The sequence below is a fragment of the Prunus persica genome, chromosome G7 (assembly GCF_000346465.2).
Source record: "Prunus persica cultivar Lovell chromosome G7, Prunus_persica_NCBIv2, whole genome shotgun sequence".
Classification (NCBI taxonomy): domain Eukaryota; kingdom Viridiplantae; phylum Streptophyta; class Magnoliopsida; order Rosales; family Rosaceae; genus Prunus; species Prunus persica.
Genome location: NC_034015.1, coordinates 19010993 through 19026841, shown reverse-complemented (window position 1 = coordinate 19026841; position 15849 = coordinate 19010993). Strand labels below are relative to the sequence as shown.

Sequence of the window (15849 nt, the reverse complement as noted above, 5' to 3'; positions counted from 1 at the left end):
TATCTAAGGCCTTTAGAAAAAGTCATATCTCTTGATCATTGGATTAAATTGGTTAGTTTGATCCAACAGTTAAGAGATAAGACCTCATTTAAGAACCTTATCATCCAACGATTAAGAGATATAACATCATCTAAGGTCCTCACTGTAGAATGACTCTAGCAGCAACTGAGAAGATAATGATATAATGGAGTCATTTGCTATTTGAGAACATTGCTATAAAATTGCTCTAGCAACAACTAGCAACAACAATTTGCTATTTGAGAACATTGTTACAGTAAAAGTGACATTAGCCTACTGAGATGATATGATATAATGAAGTCATTTGCTATTTGAGAACATTGTTACAATAAAAATGGCATTTAAGATGATAATCGTTATATACTTTTCTTACTTTTCTTTCTCCACAATTAGTTGTAACATCGAAACAAAAACATACCTATATTTTATAGGAGATAAACAGGGAAGATGATAATGAAGGCGTAACCTGATCGAACCTGAAGCATTTACAAATTTCCCATCTAATTATATACCAGAAAAACTAAACCAGGTAATACAGTTGTGGCGCTACTCACTGTTTGATAACGATATTTCAAAAGTTTATATAAAATCAACTGAATTAACCAGAAATATGCGTAATGAAAAACGTATGGATCATGAAAACATTGCAAAGGAAGCAGCGACACTGACAAATGATCAATCACTGGGAGCAGAGAAAGTCGCTTCCAGAACAACTCGATCCACACCTTGAGATAGGGGAGTCAAAATCTTATTCAGCTTTCCCTTTCCGATTCATCAAGTCGTGGTAATATAGAAGTAGACACATAGGCTGACCAAGGATGCAAAAGATGAACCAGAAGATCATATTTCCAACCTGGAAATAACATTTCAAAAAAGAGATTAGAAGAAATATAATGATATGACAAATATTGAATTAATAAAAAGGCTAAACAGACATACCATCGAGTTTCTGAATTTATCTTGCAGGTAATTTGTGATCAAGACAAGCGGTACCTGCGACAAAAATGCAACAAAATAAAAACAATTTAAAATAATCATCTCATTCTTATTTTTGCAATGCAGAGTGCAAACAATACTCGAAGCAGGGAAATTAAAATGTTCTTACCTGCAACATAATTCCAATGAAAGCCCACAACTTGAACATGTGGCAAGGAACAGCAATGCACAGCTGTAGTTGAATTGAACAATAATTCATGACTGTATAAGTAATTCAGAGAACGTATAGCGGATTTGAAGGTAGTAAAAAAACACAAACATTATACAGATGAGCAAGACAGAAAACAGAAGGGGGAACAATTCCGATTGACCCTCAGATAATGTTTCAGTTGGAGTTTGCATTAGTGATAACCATGGGGAAGCTCTGGGTTTAGTATACCATACATTTTCGCACTCGAATCGAATGTAGTTTTTTCTGCTCTTTGCCCCAAATCAAATATTTTGGTTCATATTGGAAGAATGTAGAGGTTTTCTATCCATGTCCTGACATCAGGATTTATTCTTCACTATGTATGCTCATTTTGCTCTTATAACATACTCGGGACTGTTTTATCATCACTATCACCCAATAAAACAATAGGACTGGTTATTAAGATTGAGCTTGATCTCAACTACTATATAAAAGTAAATTACCAACTGTGCACATTCCTGGATGACATATGTCTAAATAGCTAACTCTTGCTTGGCTTCTAAGATCGATGAGTTTTTTAATGGAAGTGCTCAAAGCCATCCTTTCAGTTTCAAGTCCTATTATCCGCCATAAAATCATGATACAGACTCAGTTTCCAGAACCCCCAATCTCCACCAACACTCCCACTTCAAAAAGAGAGAAAATGCTAATTCTCATTCTAGACTACAGATTCAATTAGGAGGGAGATAGAACTAAATAACAACATAAACTCAGAAACAAAGCAATATACCTCGTGAAATACAGCAGATACTAGGAAGGCGATTACAATGGCAACTCCCTGAATTGAAAGGAACAAAAAATAAACAAATAACAAATTAAATTTGAGCTTTCTTTAAAAAGAAAGTTCAAATCAGATCCATCACACATCACTTAGATTAAAATAAAGAGAAACTTGTTACCTTTGGCACTCCATGCCGTAGGCATGGAAAATAGATATGGCGAACCATCCATTTATGAACAGGCTGAAATGAACCCAATCAGTATTACACTTTCACTAAGGCATATGATTAGCATAAATGACTAATGAGAACCACAAGGCCACCAGTAAATTCAATATATACACACAACAAATGAAGTCTACGCTATATTCAACTACCTCATGGAGAGAAGGAGGTGAGTATAGAATCATGTTAGCAAACAAACTAAACAACAGAAAAGATTTTAAGATATTATTTAACTATCTTTACATGGTAACTTTGATGACAGTGCAATTGGGATGGATCAAGAACCAAATGGACAACAGTCCCATGAGCAACCTAAATGTCAAATAGAAGCTAAAATTTGGAACCTATTACCATCTTAGATCGGCAACCAGTAGATCCAAACAAATGATTTATCGTAGTAATTATGTATATGGAAAAAAGTAAGGAAACAACTGAATTAGAGTTAACATACATACCATATTCCACATTCTCCAATACTGATGACAGCCACAAAACCAGAAGAGCCATACAACAAAAGCGAATAGTCAAAATTTTCAATTCAGCAAAGAGCTGTAATAACGTAACCCAAGACTAAGTTTTATAGAACATAAAACGCACCTCCTCAACTGTCTTTGCATTCCACCAATCTTTATAGAACTCTCGATCACCAAAACAAAGCAGCTCAGCAAGAATATTTAACCTATATTTGAAACACTGCATGTAAGCATAAGGTAAACAATGAAATTATTTGAAAGTGTAAATTTACCATAGCAACGGACGCACCAGAGGTGGAAAAAGCAATAGAACATGCATAGCCACACGTATAAATTGGGAACAGAAAGTTTCAAAACCCTCTCTATTGCATATAAAAGGTTCCCCTTCAAAGGATGTTGTGAATTCTTGACAATAGGATTAATGTACTGCAGAAATATACAAATCTCATAATTCCGCAATAATCAAAGGAAAACAAAAGAGCACAGAAAGCTAGTTGAAACAAAAAATTCAAACTTACTTGTTCTACTATAAATCCCATCAGTCCAGTAAAAATTATCAACTTGACAAGTTGACGAAACACCCAACCCTTTCGAACACATGCTGTACGAGGGTAACTAGTCTGAAATAACAATGAGCCATATGGAAATACATGAGTTGAAAATAAAATCAAAGCAAAATTAGAGCTTATATTTGGAAAAATGCTGCATGCTATTATGTTGGAGCAACCATGAAGCTTACACGTCTGCATGACAGTTTATAAATCAAGAAAAAAACTTGTTTAGTTTGTGTTACATGCCATAACTTTACTTTTTATCTTTGTAACCAGAAAAATAAAAAGCAAACAAAATGACAAAAGCATCAGAACATGTATTATTCCACTTTCTGAATAGGGATTGACAAATACAAAAACCTAGTTTAACTCTGAAAGAGAAAAAAGTGTAATTACCTGATAACATAATGTTGGAGCAACCATGAAGTACGCCAAACTTTTTAAGCCAATATTGTGAGGGATATCCGTATTTGAAGAACTGGGGACGGCATCCCCCTAGCATCAGACAAGGACTTCGTGAATTAGAAAACAATCATTTATCACAAGAAAAAGAAGTGTTGAAGAACATTAAAGATCTATTAAAGTGGGAAAATATCAAGGAAGAAAGAGAGAATCAGTGATTTTTTTTTTTATAAACTTTCTTCAATCCTCATATTAAGTAAAGGTAAAGGAAAAAAATGTTCATTAATTGAAAACCTTCTAAGGACATTTTTTATAAGCTCATGGCTACCTTTTCAGTTGATTTGCCAAGCGCTCTCATGTCATAGTTTGTATGCACATAAGAAACGAGCTTTAACCACACGATGCAAGCAAAGAGCATCAACGTAACACCAGATAAAACAGCAGAATCGCACCTGCAGAAATTGAAATCACCTAATTAAATACAGCATCTTCACTACCATTCACATATTCCAGAACTAAAGACCCCATCAATAAAAACCAACAATAGCCTCTCCTATTGAAGCTCATTATACATTAAGAGACAATTATTCAGACAGTACCACAATATCTTTTTCCATCTACAGAAAGTTCACTAATAGATTAATAGCACTAAAACATATATTATAGGCAACAATGAAATGATCATCTAATAGTGAGATTCTTATATGAGCATGAGAAAAGTGAGCATGCATAATACTAAATGTCATTGTTTTTATTTAAAATCTTAACAATCCAACGGCTCAAAACATCCCTTCTTATGCATGCTCACTTTTCCCGTGTTTATAAGAGAACCTCTCTTAATAGTGATAGTACAAACCCAAATCTTCCTATCAGCCATGGCCGAACAGTTTCAACTATAGATGCAAAAAGAAAAACTTATCAGTACATTCAAACTAACCTGAGAATCACCAAAACCGGATACAAAATTGAAGTTGTGGTAATGATCATATGAAGAGAAACAACAGCCTGCAATGTCAGGCCAGAAATTAATATTGCAAATATACTTGTGAAAAATGTACTATTTTGAAGTATTACCATATGAATTACTCACAGGTTCAGATATAGACTTTTGCAGGGCTAACTTCTCAACTACAAAGGCGGCAAGTGGGAAAATTGGAAGAGTAAGGCTGCAAGTGAAAGAGAAATTAAAAAAAGCAGAATAAAGTGGCCACAAACTATAATTTGAAATGCTCAAAAATTGAACATGAGAACGAAAAGTTAATTAATTCTATAACCAAACAGGGTACCAATGCAAAACGATAGAAAAATTACCAGCACATAAGAAGGGGCCAATCTCGCAATGATCTTGAACTAAACCAAAAACCAGTTTTAATTAACCAACCATACTGCAACAATAATTAAACCATAAGGCATCTAAAAAAAAAATTTCCGCTAAACGGCATGAAGTTAATCAAAACAACAAGGATACAGGCATATGGCAAACCTTCATTAAATTCTCGATGATAAGCCTGCTGTTTACAGCAACAAGCACTACTATACACAGGTTGAAGAGACCTGCATGGCTCTGCTCAAAAAAGAAGTAAAACTAGGAATTAGCACCGCGCTCACACACAACTCAATGCTAACAGACCAGAACTTGTTTCCGAACAAAATACCTTTTCATTACTAAGAATTTCGTCATGCGAAACGAAAGAAATTGTCTTTAACAATGAAGTGACATTAAGCTAAATAAGGCCTAAATACCTGTCTGAAGATGGCATCAGAGCTGAGAGGGCTCTCTTTGACTCTTCGATGAGCTGGAACCGAAGGCCGATACGCGAATTTCACAGCCGAAGGATCGCCGCCTCGATCATTTTCGCCGAGTCCTTTATTGTCTTGGACAGCATTGACCGAATCCATAGAAGCTTCCGAGCCTCCAATACGAACGTTATCGCCGGGTTCGCAGATCTTGGCGGTCACCGAGTCGTCACTGCCGGAGTCTCTGACCAAATCGTTCAACGTACTGTCGTCTTCGTCGGTCCTGGAGCCGGAATCGGCTACATCTCTTGGTACGGTTGTGGCGGCGGCGGGCCTGCGTCGGAGGGTGTGGGTGAGATCCGAGTCGGTGAGAGGGCTCGTGCTGGTGCCTGTGATGCCTATGGTCTCAGGCGAATCTGAAATCGCCATGAAATGGAAGAACCGCAATATACGATAGCTTTGTATATATATCTATATATTATATATAAACGTAAGAGAGAGAGAGAGAGAGAGAGAGAGAGAGAGAGAGAGAGAGAGAGAGAGAGAGGTGAATTTGAGAGCTCGCGGACGCTGGAGGGTCCAGAAAGTTCATGCAGAGAGGGAGAGAGATTTGAACCGAATAAAGAGAAAAGGACGGGTGAGCAGAGCCCGGAGCAAGAAATTTCGAGAAGTGGCGGTGAATGAGTGGGAAAGGCAAGCGGTTTTATATAAAAAGCAACAAACAATTAAGAAAGAAACGGAGGGAAGAGAGAGAGAGGGAATTTTTTTTCTTCTGGTGTAATGGTAATGATGTCAGAGAAGGGAAGGGTGAGGTTGATGGCGGTAGGAGTGAGTGAGCCAAAAAAACGACAACAGAAATTGAGGAAGCAGCCGCGCTTTGGTTATGGCGTTTCACAAAAAACAGTGTCGTCGTGTAAGGCTGTTACAGAGGAGAGAGGACGCTGCGCAGACCTGGTCCGCTGGAGCCATACACATCCAATCCAACCGCTTCCCGGTCCTTCCTTCCTTCCCTCCCGCTACCCGACATCCACAAATTAAGACATTATTAAATGTTAATTATTCTATGTTTATTTTACTTACCCAATATAATTAGATCAGCAATCAAATAAGCTGCTGATTTTGAGGTACCCTTTTTTATCTTACACGTCAACTACTTAGTTTTATTATCCCGTACTGCTGATTACACCATGCAAATGGATACATTTTTTTTTTCCCAAAGAAAAACATTATTCTAAACTAGCAATGCTAGGTATACCACTTTATGTACTGTGTACCATCTCTTTAATAGAGGTAAAGCTCACCAAAACAATGGAACTCACCTCTATTAAAGAGGTAATGGTATGACTAGCATTTTATATTCTAAACTATATAATTTATATTCGAACTCTTCAATTATAAGTGATCAGATGACTTAATTCACATTAGAATCTCATTTTTGGGTTTCGATTTGGTGTTGCATTGCATTCCATTCGTTAGTGTATTAAGCATAGTAATTACATATTTAATAACGTGACGCTAAGAAAAGAATGATTATGATGGAAAGGGACAAAGGGTGGGTGAGGTACCATACATGTGAAACGTTGTTTTAATATTTATTATAGAGTCAAAAACGCGGTTGAAGTAGTTCTAATTGAAGAGGCTAACCCGGATCAAATTGGATGTTGTTGACTCCACAATATTAGTTATATAACCGTGACCACTGACCACGTGTCATATCTCACAAGAAGTTTCCATGTGTGGGGGAAAAGTTTGGTGCCAACGAATCTTTGTTATTATAATAATTAATGGACTCCACCTGACCGACACACCAACAGTCTTGTTGCTTACTTAAACGAGTAAAAAAATAAAAGACATTAAGCTTAAGAAAAGGCCTTTTTCCTCATGAAACGGGGGCACTTTTCTTCCTTCTATAATAAATGAAAAGGCCGTGCCTCATCCTACCATATTCTTCAAATCATGCCTAATTAAGGCAATAGCAACTTGTGCGTAGCTCTACAAGATATTTGGAGAAAGTTGCTTCGGTTGCCAACAATTCTACAAAACTAGCGTTTGACCATCCATTACAATCATCGAATCACAACAGCCATCAAAACCAAAATTAAAACATCAAAAAAACCAAAGTTCAACTCAAAAAATACATACATATTAGTAGCTAGAAGATATGTTATGCAACAACAGTTGCTACCACAACCGATCAAGGCAATGATGGTTTTCACATTGCAAGTGCACTTGTACCACTTAAAATAGTATCCAACAACCATAAATTATAAAGAACTAGACCTATAATAATGATAAGGTAATAATAATAAGAGAAGACACAAAATGGTGGATGTGGCGGCTGGAACGACGAAAAACAGAAAATAAACTTCAAACAAAACAACACTTACTACTAAGCAGAAACCAGCTTTTCCTTGGTAATTTTCTAAAGAGGACAAAATCTCATCAGAGGAGATCAGCAACATTCGATGGCAGCTCCTCCACAAGCACGTTATAGAACTTCTGGATGTCAAACAGCATCCTCTCATCATCCTTTGTTACAAAGTTGATGGCAACACCCTTCCTGCCGAATCGTCCACTACGCCCAATTCTGTGGAGGTAGTTCTCTGGCTGGGTAGGCAGGTCATAGTTTATAACAAGGGAGACTTGCTGAACGTCAATACCACGAGCCAGAAGATCAGTGGTGATCAAGACACGAGATGACCCAGAACGGAACTCCCGCATGATGATGTCTCTGGTGTTCTGGTCCATGTCTCCATGGGTGGCAGAAACTGTATGGTCTCGGCTCCGCATTTTGTCAGTCAACCAATCAACCTTGCGTCGAGTATTGACGAAAATGACACTCTGGGTAATGGCCAAAGTTTCATAAAGATCACAAAGAGTCTCAAGCTTCCATTCCTCCTTGTCAACATTGACATAAAATTGCTTTATACCCTCCAGGGTGAGTTCATCACGCTTCACAAGAATCCTCACAGGTTTGTTCATGAACTTCCTTGTGATCTCAAGGGCCTCGGGTGGCATTGTGGCAGAGAACACCCCAACTTGAATCTTTGATGGCAGAAGCTGAAATATATCATAGATCTGGAACCACCACAAAAATGCATTTCGCATCAGATAAAATTTTAATTACAAAATCACATTGATTTCAGCAAACCAAGGAAACTGAAATGAAAGCCATATAATGAAGTGATACAATGGTGGAGCAAAACTGCTACGGACTCAGCATATTTGTCATTCTGGAATGTCAATTAATTAGTTCATGTATGTTTTAATGCATTACAGTTCTTATCCATATTACTAGATAACTATACTGCATACATGATTTATCCTTGCATATGAGAAATCCATTATTCACATACAACCTCATTATGCAGAACATGCATTCACTAGTCCTAAAGCGCATAAAACAGACAGACATCATTGGGTTGAAAAAATACCTGATCCTTGAAACCTCGGGAAAGCATCTCATCAGCCTCATCCAAAACAAACATTTTGATGTTATCAGGACGAAGCGACTGTCTCCTTAGCATGTCAAAAACACGACCAGGAGTGCCCACAACAACATGAACCCCGTTTGACAGAATGCGCTGGTCTTCACGAACACTGGTTCCACCAACACAAGCATGGACCCTCACACCCAGATAGTCTCCCAGAGCCCTCATGACCTTCTCAATCTGTTGAGCAAGCTCTCGAGTTGGGGCAAGAACCAAGGCCTGGCATTCTGTCAAACCATAATCAAGCTGTTGAAGAATACCAGAACAGAAAGTCGCTGTCTTCCCAGTTCCAGACTGAGCCTGTTGAATAACATCAAGACCCTTGCAGAATGGAACAATTCCCCTTTGCTGAATAGCTGAGGGTTTTTCAAAACCTGCAAAAGGAATTACAGTGAATTCAATCATTCACCAGTCTAGAGAAAATACGACCATAAGACAAATGGAAAACTCCATGAAGATATTAGAGTACACAAATTTTAGGATTCTTCCTCTTGTCATAAACAATATAACATACTAAAAAGAGGAAAAAAAGTTATGGCTATATGTACCGTAAGCATAAATGCCCCTCAGAAGATTCTCTTGCAGACCCATAGAATCAAAACTATCATAAACTTCATCATATGATGTAAAGAATTCCTGCCCATCAGTTGCAAGTCTGTAGCCAATTCACCAAGCAAGAGAGAAACAGTTAGCAACCAGTTTTGAATCCTTATGAAAACTTTTAACCACAGAATAAATACAAGAAAGGAATAAAAGACGCATATCCACATCACTATCACCAAAATGCAAGAATAAATACAATAAAAGAGTAAAAGCTTCATAGGCACCTAAAATGCAGTTTAAAAGTAGAAAAATGAGAGTACGAATCTTACAGCTCAGTCATTTTGGAATCATACTGACGAGTATCAAATTGTGATCCTTCTGGAGCTGCCATGACTGCAAAAGTACAAACAATAGTATAAGCGAAAAACATCACCAATATTCTCAACCAATACAAATTGTGTGAAAATTAAGCAAAAATAACAATGATGTCCATGCTAATGCTACTTCGAATTATACAGTAACTCAGATTTTCTCAGATTTCAATAATTCAATGATTTCTTCATGAAAAACATTAAACAGCATTTGTCACTCTCCTCTCTAGAAGGGTTTAAGAACTTCAAACACAATTTTGTATAACTAACATCCATGTATGACTAACTATTAACTACCATATAAACGTGATAACATAAACCACGCAGTGAGAAGCAATAAACAAAACTTAAAACAATATTACCTGCACTAGTACGAAAATTTCAAAGATCAGAAGCATTATAGAACTTGTAGTAACAAGTACTTAAGAAAACGTTACGATTCACATCAAATACATGGAGCACAGGAAACATATTGAAAACGAGAAAGAACTGCAAGAGTTTTCTGAAATTAATTCTCATATCTTAATAGAAAAACTTATTTTATCCTATACAACTGAAACAACAGAACTCAGACGACTATGCTCAATAGTGAAAAACAAATATTCCAACAACAAAAAAACCAACAGAAGAAAATAAACAGCAAATCAACATCAACGAACACAAGCCAATTCAGAATCTAGAAATTTATGGTAAGAAAAAATCGTGAAAAAAAATAGAGAGAACCGGATCGAACAACCGCGCGAGTAAAATAAGATGGATTTATAACAAGAAAGGTATGCGAGGAAGACCTGCCGATGATCGGTGAGAAGGTGAAAGCGAAGAGAGAGCGACCGAAGAGAGCTTTGGCTTGTTTTCAGAAAATTAGGGTTTCCCAAACTCCTCGGATCTAAGCCGCGGAGTTAAGGAATGAGCGAGAGAGAGACAGAGAGAGAGAGAAAGTTTTGTGTTTGACAAGTGAGTAAACTAAGCGAGTGAGGGTTGATTATTGTATATGCGATTCGAGGGAGTATGGTCTTCGCGTCCCTCCAGATTCGATTCGGGCACGTGGCGCTCACGGATTGGTGGGAGTGGAATAGGAGTATAAAACGGACTCTGTTTCCTCATAGAATTAGTGCACGAATATATGGGGCTGGATTTGGAACGGGCTAAGGCCCAAACACAACCTCCCAGCAAATTTTTTTTTATAACAACTTGAGCTACAAATCCATTACAACCTCCCATATATGTGTATAGTAATTTTCCCAAGTTTTCAAAATGCACCTAAATATTTGATCACATCCGTTTTCAAAACGAATTTTTTTTATAAATACCCTGAATATGCAAAAGAACAAAAACCAGAAAAAGAGGTAAAGAATGGTCATATATAGCTGGCCCCTTTAATTCATAGATTATATGTAAACTTGGAACATCAAAATCTTGTACTTACAGTTACACCTTATTGTCTGAAAACTTTTTTCTTGTAGTGGTAAAAATGGGCCAATAACATTTACAACAAGGCTCGAACCAATTTTACAGTTTCAGCAAACTATGTGGAAACTCTCAGCACATCAAGCTCTACATGGTTCTTACAAGGTTACACATCACAACTTTTCCAAGGACCATGCAATTGCAATTGGATTTTACCACCCATTAAGTTTGAAATGCTTTTGCAGCCTACTCTTCTTTCAAGAGCCCACTGTAAAAGATATTTGAACTCTATCTAAACACATCGGCAGCTGAATGTGCACAAGTGGCTTCCGAACTGCGAAATAATGTCAACAAGACCTCCGTAACCTCCTACTGCTGTAACCTGAACAAAACAATGGTTCAATGGGATGAGAAGTGAAAATAGAATTTGATAAGTGATGAAGCTAAAAACCCCTTTCAAGTTCTTTGTGTAATAACCTTAACCCATATCATGGTCCTCAGCATGTTCTTTCATTATTAATATTGTCATTAGCTTCTAACTACACACATTTTGGTTTGCTCTGGCCACACCTATTGTTTATAGCAAGGATAGAAGCTACACACTCCTTTAAAAACATGATTTGGATCATTTGTGTCACTGGACCTACTTTAAAATACATACTTTTCAAACTTTCAAATCAAAGGATAGTGCTGGTAACTTAGCACCTAGTGGTAAACCTATAAATATGAGCAAGTTGGTAAGACCAACATTCTTTAAAAGAAAAAAAAAATCAAATATTATTGACAAAAAACAAAGGGAAAGATAGATCAAGTTAAGCATACCCCAGATGCATGTAAAGAGACGGAAAAGGCTGACTGAGGAGCACATTGCATTTGTGAAAGGATCGCCCCGTTTATGTCATAACGGCAAAGTAGAGGTTCTGCTCCAACTGCTAATACCTGGAAAGGAGAACCAACAATAAACTTTAGGATATTGGTTTTCCCTTGTGCTTCCTTTCTACAAACTAGGTGTTTCTTTAGGAGTTAAACAGGCAACCCCGTAGATATAATGTATTCTTCTACCAATTGCTCCCCATCAACAAATTAAAAAAAAAAAAAATTAACATAACAATTCCAGCCTCATTCCTTGGGATGAAGATTTTATAACAGTATCCTTATTTGCTGATATCTTAACAATGCATCTTATCCCGTTAAGAAGTTAGTTTACTAGTTTAATGAATTTAAAACAACCATAGTTATTGGTCCACACCCTTTTCTCTTGGAACTTAAAAGTTACTTCTTTTTATAGTAACACTAGGTGCCTAACTAAGTTAAGTTACAGAGGGCGGCAAGGGGAGCTCACTTGATTTTCGTCGAATACTACATCCTGTACAGATGCACGAGTTGAAGTCCTTGAAATGCATTCAGAAGCAGGAAGATTCCAAACTGATAAACTCCGACCACTACCACAAGCCTACAGAAGAAAAACATTTAGTAAATCATAGCTGCAAGCAACTTCAACAGAGTGCAATGCAACGACATTCCCATCACATAAATGCTTACCAACCAGCTTTCACTTGCATCAAGAGCCATGCAACTTACGCACGAAAAAAATCCTTTCAATTTAGTACCCTTTGCTGGCTCATACACTTGAACACACTTTCCACTTCTGCAATCTGGGTAAAACCATAAACACATGTTACTAAGAACAAGCCCATGTGACTGGACATTTAATACAATGAAGTGGTAGTCCAAGACAGGAACATACTAACTATGAAAGAAAACAATAACTTTGTTGATGGAAAATTATTCTTCTGAACAACTTTCCGCCACAATCCTTGAAAATTAAAAATGCTAGGTTTTTACCCCATATACGAGCTGTCCCATCCTCTGAACCAGTTATGATCTGATTGGTAGAGTTCCGGGCAACTATAGAATGCAAGTAGTCTGAGTGCCCCTTAAAAGTCATTTTGACTTGACCACTTTCCTGAAACATTTCCGATACAAATCATGCCGGGATCAGTGCGGCTAGGAAATTATGACAAGAACAATGTAACATAATGTACAGTAATATGTACATGCTTTTACACAAAAACTTCATTGCACACGTGAAAGATTCACCTTGAACAAATACATACCACATCCCAGCAATAGACACAAGAATCACCAGCAGCAGAAAAAATGGATCCCCCCTATTGTGGTAAAAGAGATGTTAACACACTATTTTCCATGCTCATAAAAGAAGAAACTACATGACTAAAACAATAGCATACCTGATCATTAACGGCAAGAGCATTGTTTTCAGGGATTGGAGATAAAGCCCCCCACGGACCTCTAAAAACACAGCAGTAAAATACAAGAAATGTGAACTAAAGTAATGTTGGGGACTAATTATAGCATGCGTTATAAGGCAGAAAGACAAATGTCCTTGTTTAGAAGATTCTTATTCAGGTTATGAAATTCAGGGGAATGAAAGAGAGGACCCTGAGAGTCTTTTCTTTTCGGTGACTTACTTATGCTGCGGATTCACCAGGTCAAGTAGTGGCTTCACATGGGTTCCTACAAAAGCAGGAAGAAACAATGTGAATAATATAAATTTACAGAATTAGAATCAAATTCAATTTTCATGAACCAAAGCAACATACCAAATTAAAATAACAATGCAATGTTAGTGGACTAATTGTTCTAATTCACATGGTATGGTAAGCTGTCAAAAATCTAAATCACCTTGCAAATGAATAGGCGCCTCTGCTTCTACACAATCCTTCCACTTCCATCCTCGAATCCGACCATCGTCACCACAACTAAGTATAAAAATTCCGAGAAAATCAATTAGTGTAAATATGGCGAAATTAAGAAATAACTCAAAAAAGCTGGAATAGTATAAGCGTATAATTGAACCTCAGTAAAACAGCATCCTCGCCATGGCCGTAAAACTTAACATCGTATGCAGGGCCTTCGTGAGCTTGAAGGAAGCAAGCAGGTTTAGCCATTAACGAGCTACAAATTAAATTAAAATTCCACCACATGTAAAACCAACATCAGCTGCTGTCAATAGTCAATACGACATCGTAGAGTTACATAAATACTTACTGTGGGGCTTTCACATTGCTAAAACCCAGGGGCTGTAACAACCAAAAAAAGCCATAAATAAGTTTTAAACAAAATGAATATTGAAAATTGAGATTTGGAGGAAAATGAGGCACGTACGGGCTTGGATACGAGGGAGGGGATGAGGTATGAAGAAACCGATCCATCGCTGGAGGCGACGACGATGGCGTCCGGGTTAGGGTTAAGGGATGGAGCCCAAACGGTTCGGAATACGGTTCGGGTTTGGATCTCCCTCTCCTTCAATATGGTTTCTCTGTATGATTCTTCGTCCCAGTTCCTTGCGTCCCTGCACATGGTGGTCTGGTTTGGTTGTGGACAACTGGCAGGTTGAGTTGAGCTTTGTGAAATCTCTGAGCTTTCTCACTGACTCACGGAACGTTGGCTGGTGGAGCTGAAATCAAACATGGACTTGCCGGTTTGGCGCAAATAAAAAACAATTGGGCTGGACAAGGAAGAATGCTTGTTAATAGGCCTTTCTCCTTGTAAATTTAGAGTGGGTCCTATGTGCTATAGGCCCGTGTCCTCCGGAAGGGTAGGCATTGAGTTATACAAATCCGACAAACCGACCGAATCCCTAATTCGTAATGGGGAATGCTAGTAACCTTCTCTTTAACCTTTTTTTTTGAATTTTTGAATTTTTCTCATGACATGTGTTACTTCCCATACACTTAAAATAATACATCAAACAAACCACATTTTGTTTTCCAAGTTTACCCTTATTAAATATATTATCCTTCAATTTATCCAATTTTTCTTGCAACTCTTTTACCATATGTAAAAAATTTTAAAATTCTGTTTTTTAAAAATAAAATGTCTTTTTTTAAAGAGGAAAAACGTTTTTTTAATTAATAAAAACAATAATGACCTTTAAAAAATCCACAAAAGATATATCCTTTTTTTTATATAGACAAAAGATGTCCTTCTAAGGAAGTCTGTTTTAAAAGGAAGTTCATTGATTGCATTTTCAAACCATTAATTCGATAAGTCTTATTATTGATTTTTTTTTATCTAAACCATTAATTAGGTAAGTCTTATTTGTTGGAGTCTTTAAAAAAAGAAAAATATATATATTTTCTTATTTAATTTTTTAACAACGTGATAAGAAAGTTATAACAAATTTGGATAATAAATTTAAGGAAACATTAAAATCAATACAAAAAATAAGGTAAATTTGGAAACAAATGTTACCTTATTTGATGCATTAATTACATTATTTTTAGTGTAAGGAAAGTGACATATGTCATGAGAAAAAGAGAGAAAATTCAAAAGAGAAGGTTGCTAGCATTCCCCATTCGTAAAAAAAAACATAGAATAACTTTATTATACAATACATAATTCTCTCTATCTCACTTCTTACACGTGACACCAAAGTTTCTCTTCTAATCCAAATTAAAAAGTATATTAATGCGAGTTGAGAAATCTCAACCCAAACAATTTTAAAATTTCAAATGACTTATGTCTAATTCCTTCCCCCAAAAAAAAAACTTGTAAAGTAAAACATTAAAATAATATATATAACTCGCCTAATTCTCCCATATAAGATACATTATATGATGGTGACTTATCATATTTTTGTGTGTTTATATTGTTTTGCCTTTATGTTATATGAAATTATCGTAAATTTAAATACGTCTTG

General features: G+C 36.7%; 2 protein-coding genes across 5 annotated transcripts; both read right to left on the bottom strand.

Annotated features, from left to right (window-relative positions):
* LOC18769247 (diacylglycerol O-acyltransferase 1A) lies at positions 333 to 6344 on the bottom strand. Of its 2 annotated transcripts, XM_007203565.2 has the most exons (16): positions 5318 to 6343; positions 5058 to 5138; positions 4886 to 4959; positions 4665 to 4740; positions 4512 to 4579; positions 3903 to 4026; positions 3569 to 3667; positions 3140 to 3241; positions 2911 to 3047; positions 2746 to 2827; positions 2604 to 2624; positions 2104 to 2166; positions 1935 to 1982; positions 1124 to 1186; positions 958 to 1011; positions 454 to 871 (listed from the first exon to the last, which is right to left on the bottom strand). In XM_007203565.2, the coding sequence occupies exons 1-16, from the start codon at positions 5738 to 5740 to the stop codon at positions 767 to 769; spliced, it is 1620 nt and encodes a 539-aa protein (XP_007203627.1). In that variant the 5' UTR covers positions 5741 to 6343; the 3' UTR covers positions 454 to 766. The 2 variants fall into 2 exon arrangements, with proteins under 2 accessions (XP_020423526.1, XP_007203627.1); XM_020567937.1 differs by lacking the exon at positions 1124 to 1186 and having other exon boundaries at positions 333 to 871; positions 5318 to 6344.
* Positions 7402 to 14651, bottom strand: LOC18769157 (eukaryotic initiation factor 4A-11). 3 transcript variants are annotated; one of them, XM_020567895.1, is made up of 16 exons: positions 14313 to 14627; positions 14196 to 14227; positions 14004 to 14102; positions 13830 to 13906; positions 13616 to 13661; positions 13376 to 13436; positions 13241 to 13294; positions 12969 to 13089; positions 12666 to 12778; positions 12466 to 12576; positions 11967 to 12062; positions 11008 to 11027; positions 9675 to 9785; positions 9351 to 9457; positions 8746 to 9176; positions 7402 to 8389 (listed from the first exon to the last, which is right to left on the bottom strand). In XM_020567895.1, the coding sequence occupies exons 1-16, from the start codon at positions 14505 to 14507 to the stop codon at positions 7754 to 7756; spliced, it is 2310 nt and encodes a 769-aa protein (XP_020423484.1). In that variant the 5' UTR covers positions 14508 to 14627; the 3' UTR covers positions 7402 to 7753. The 3 variants fall into 3 exon arrangements, with proteins under 3 accessions (XP_020423484.1, XP_007202168.1, XP_007204373.1); XM_007204311.2 differs by lacking the exons at positions 7402 to 8389; positions 8746 to 9176; positions 9351 to 9457; positions 9675 to 9785; positions 11008 to 11027 and adding an exon at positions 11064 to 11505 and having other exon boundaries at positions 11946 to 12062; positions 14313 to 14651; XM_007202106.2 differs by lacking the exons at positions 11008 to 11027; positions 11967 to 12062; positions 12466 to 12576; ... (7 more) ...; positions 14196 to 14227; positions 14313 to 14627 and adding an exon at positions 10505 to 10685 and having other exon boundaries at positions 9675 to 9738.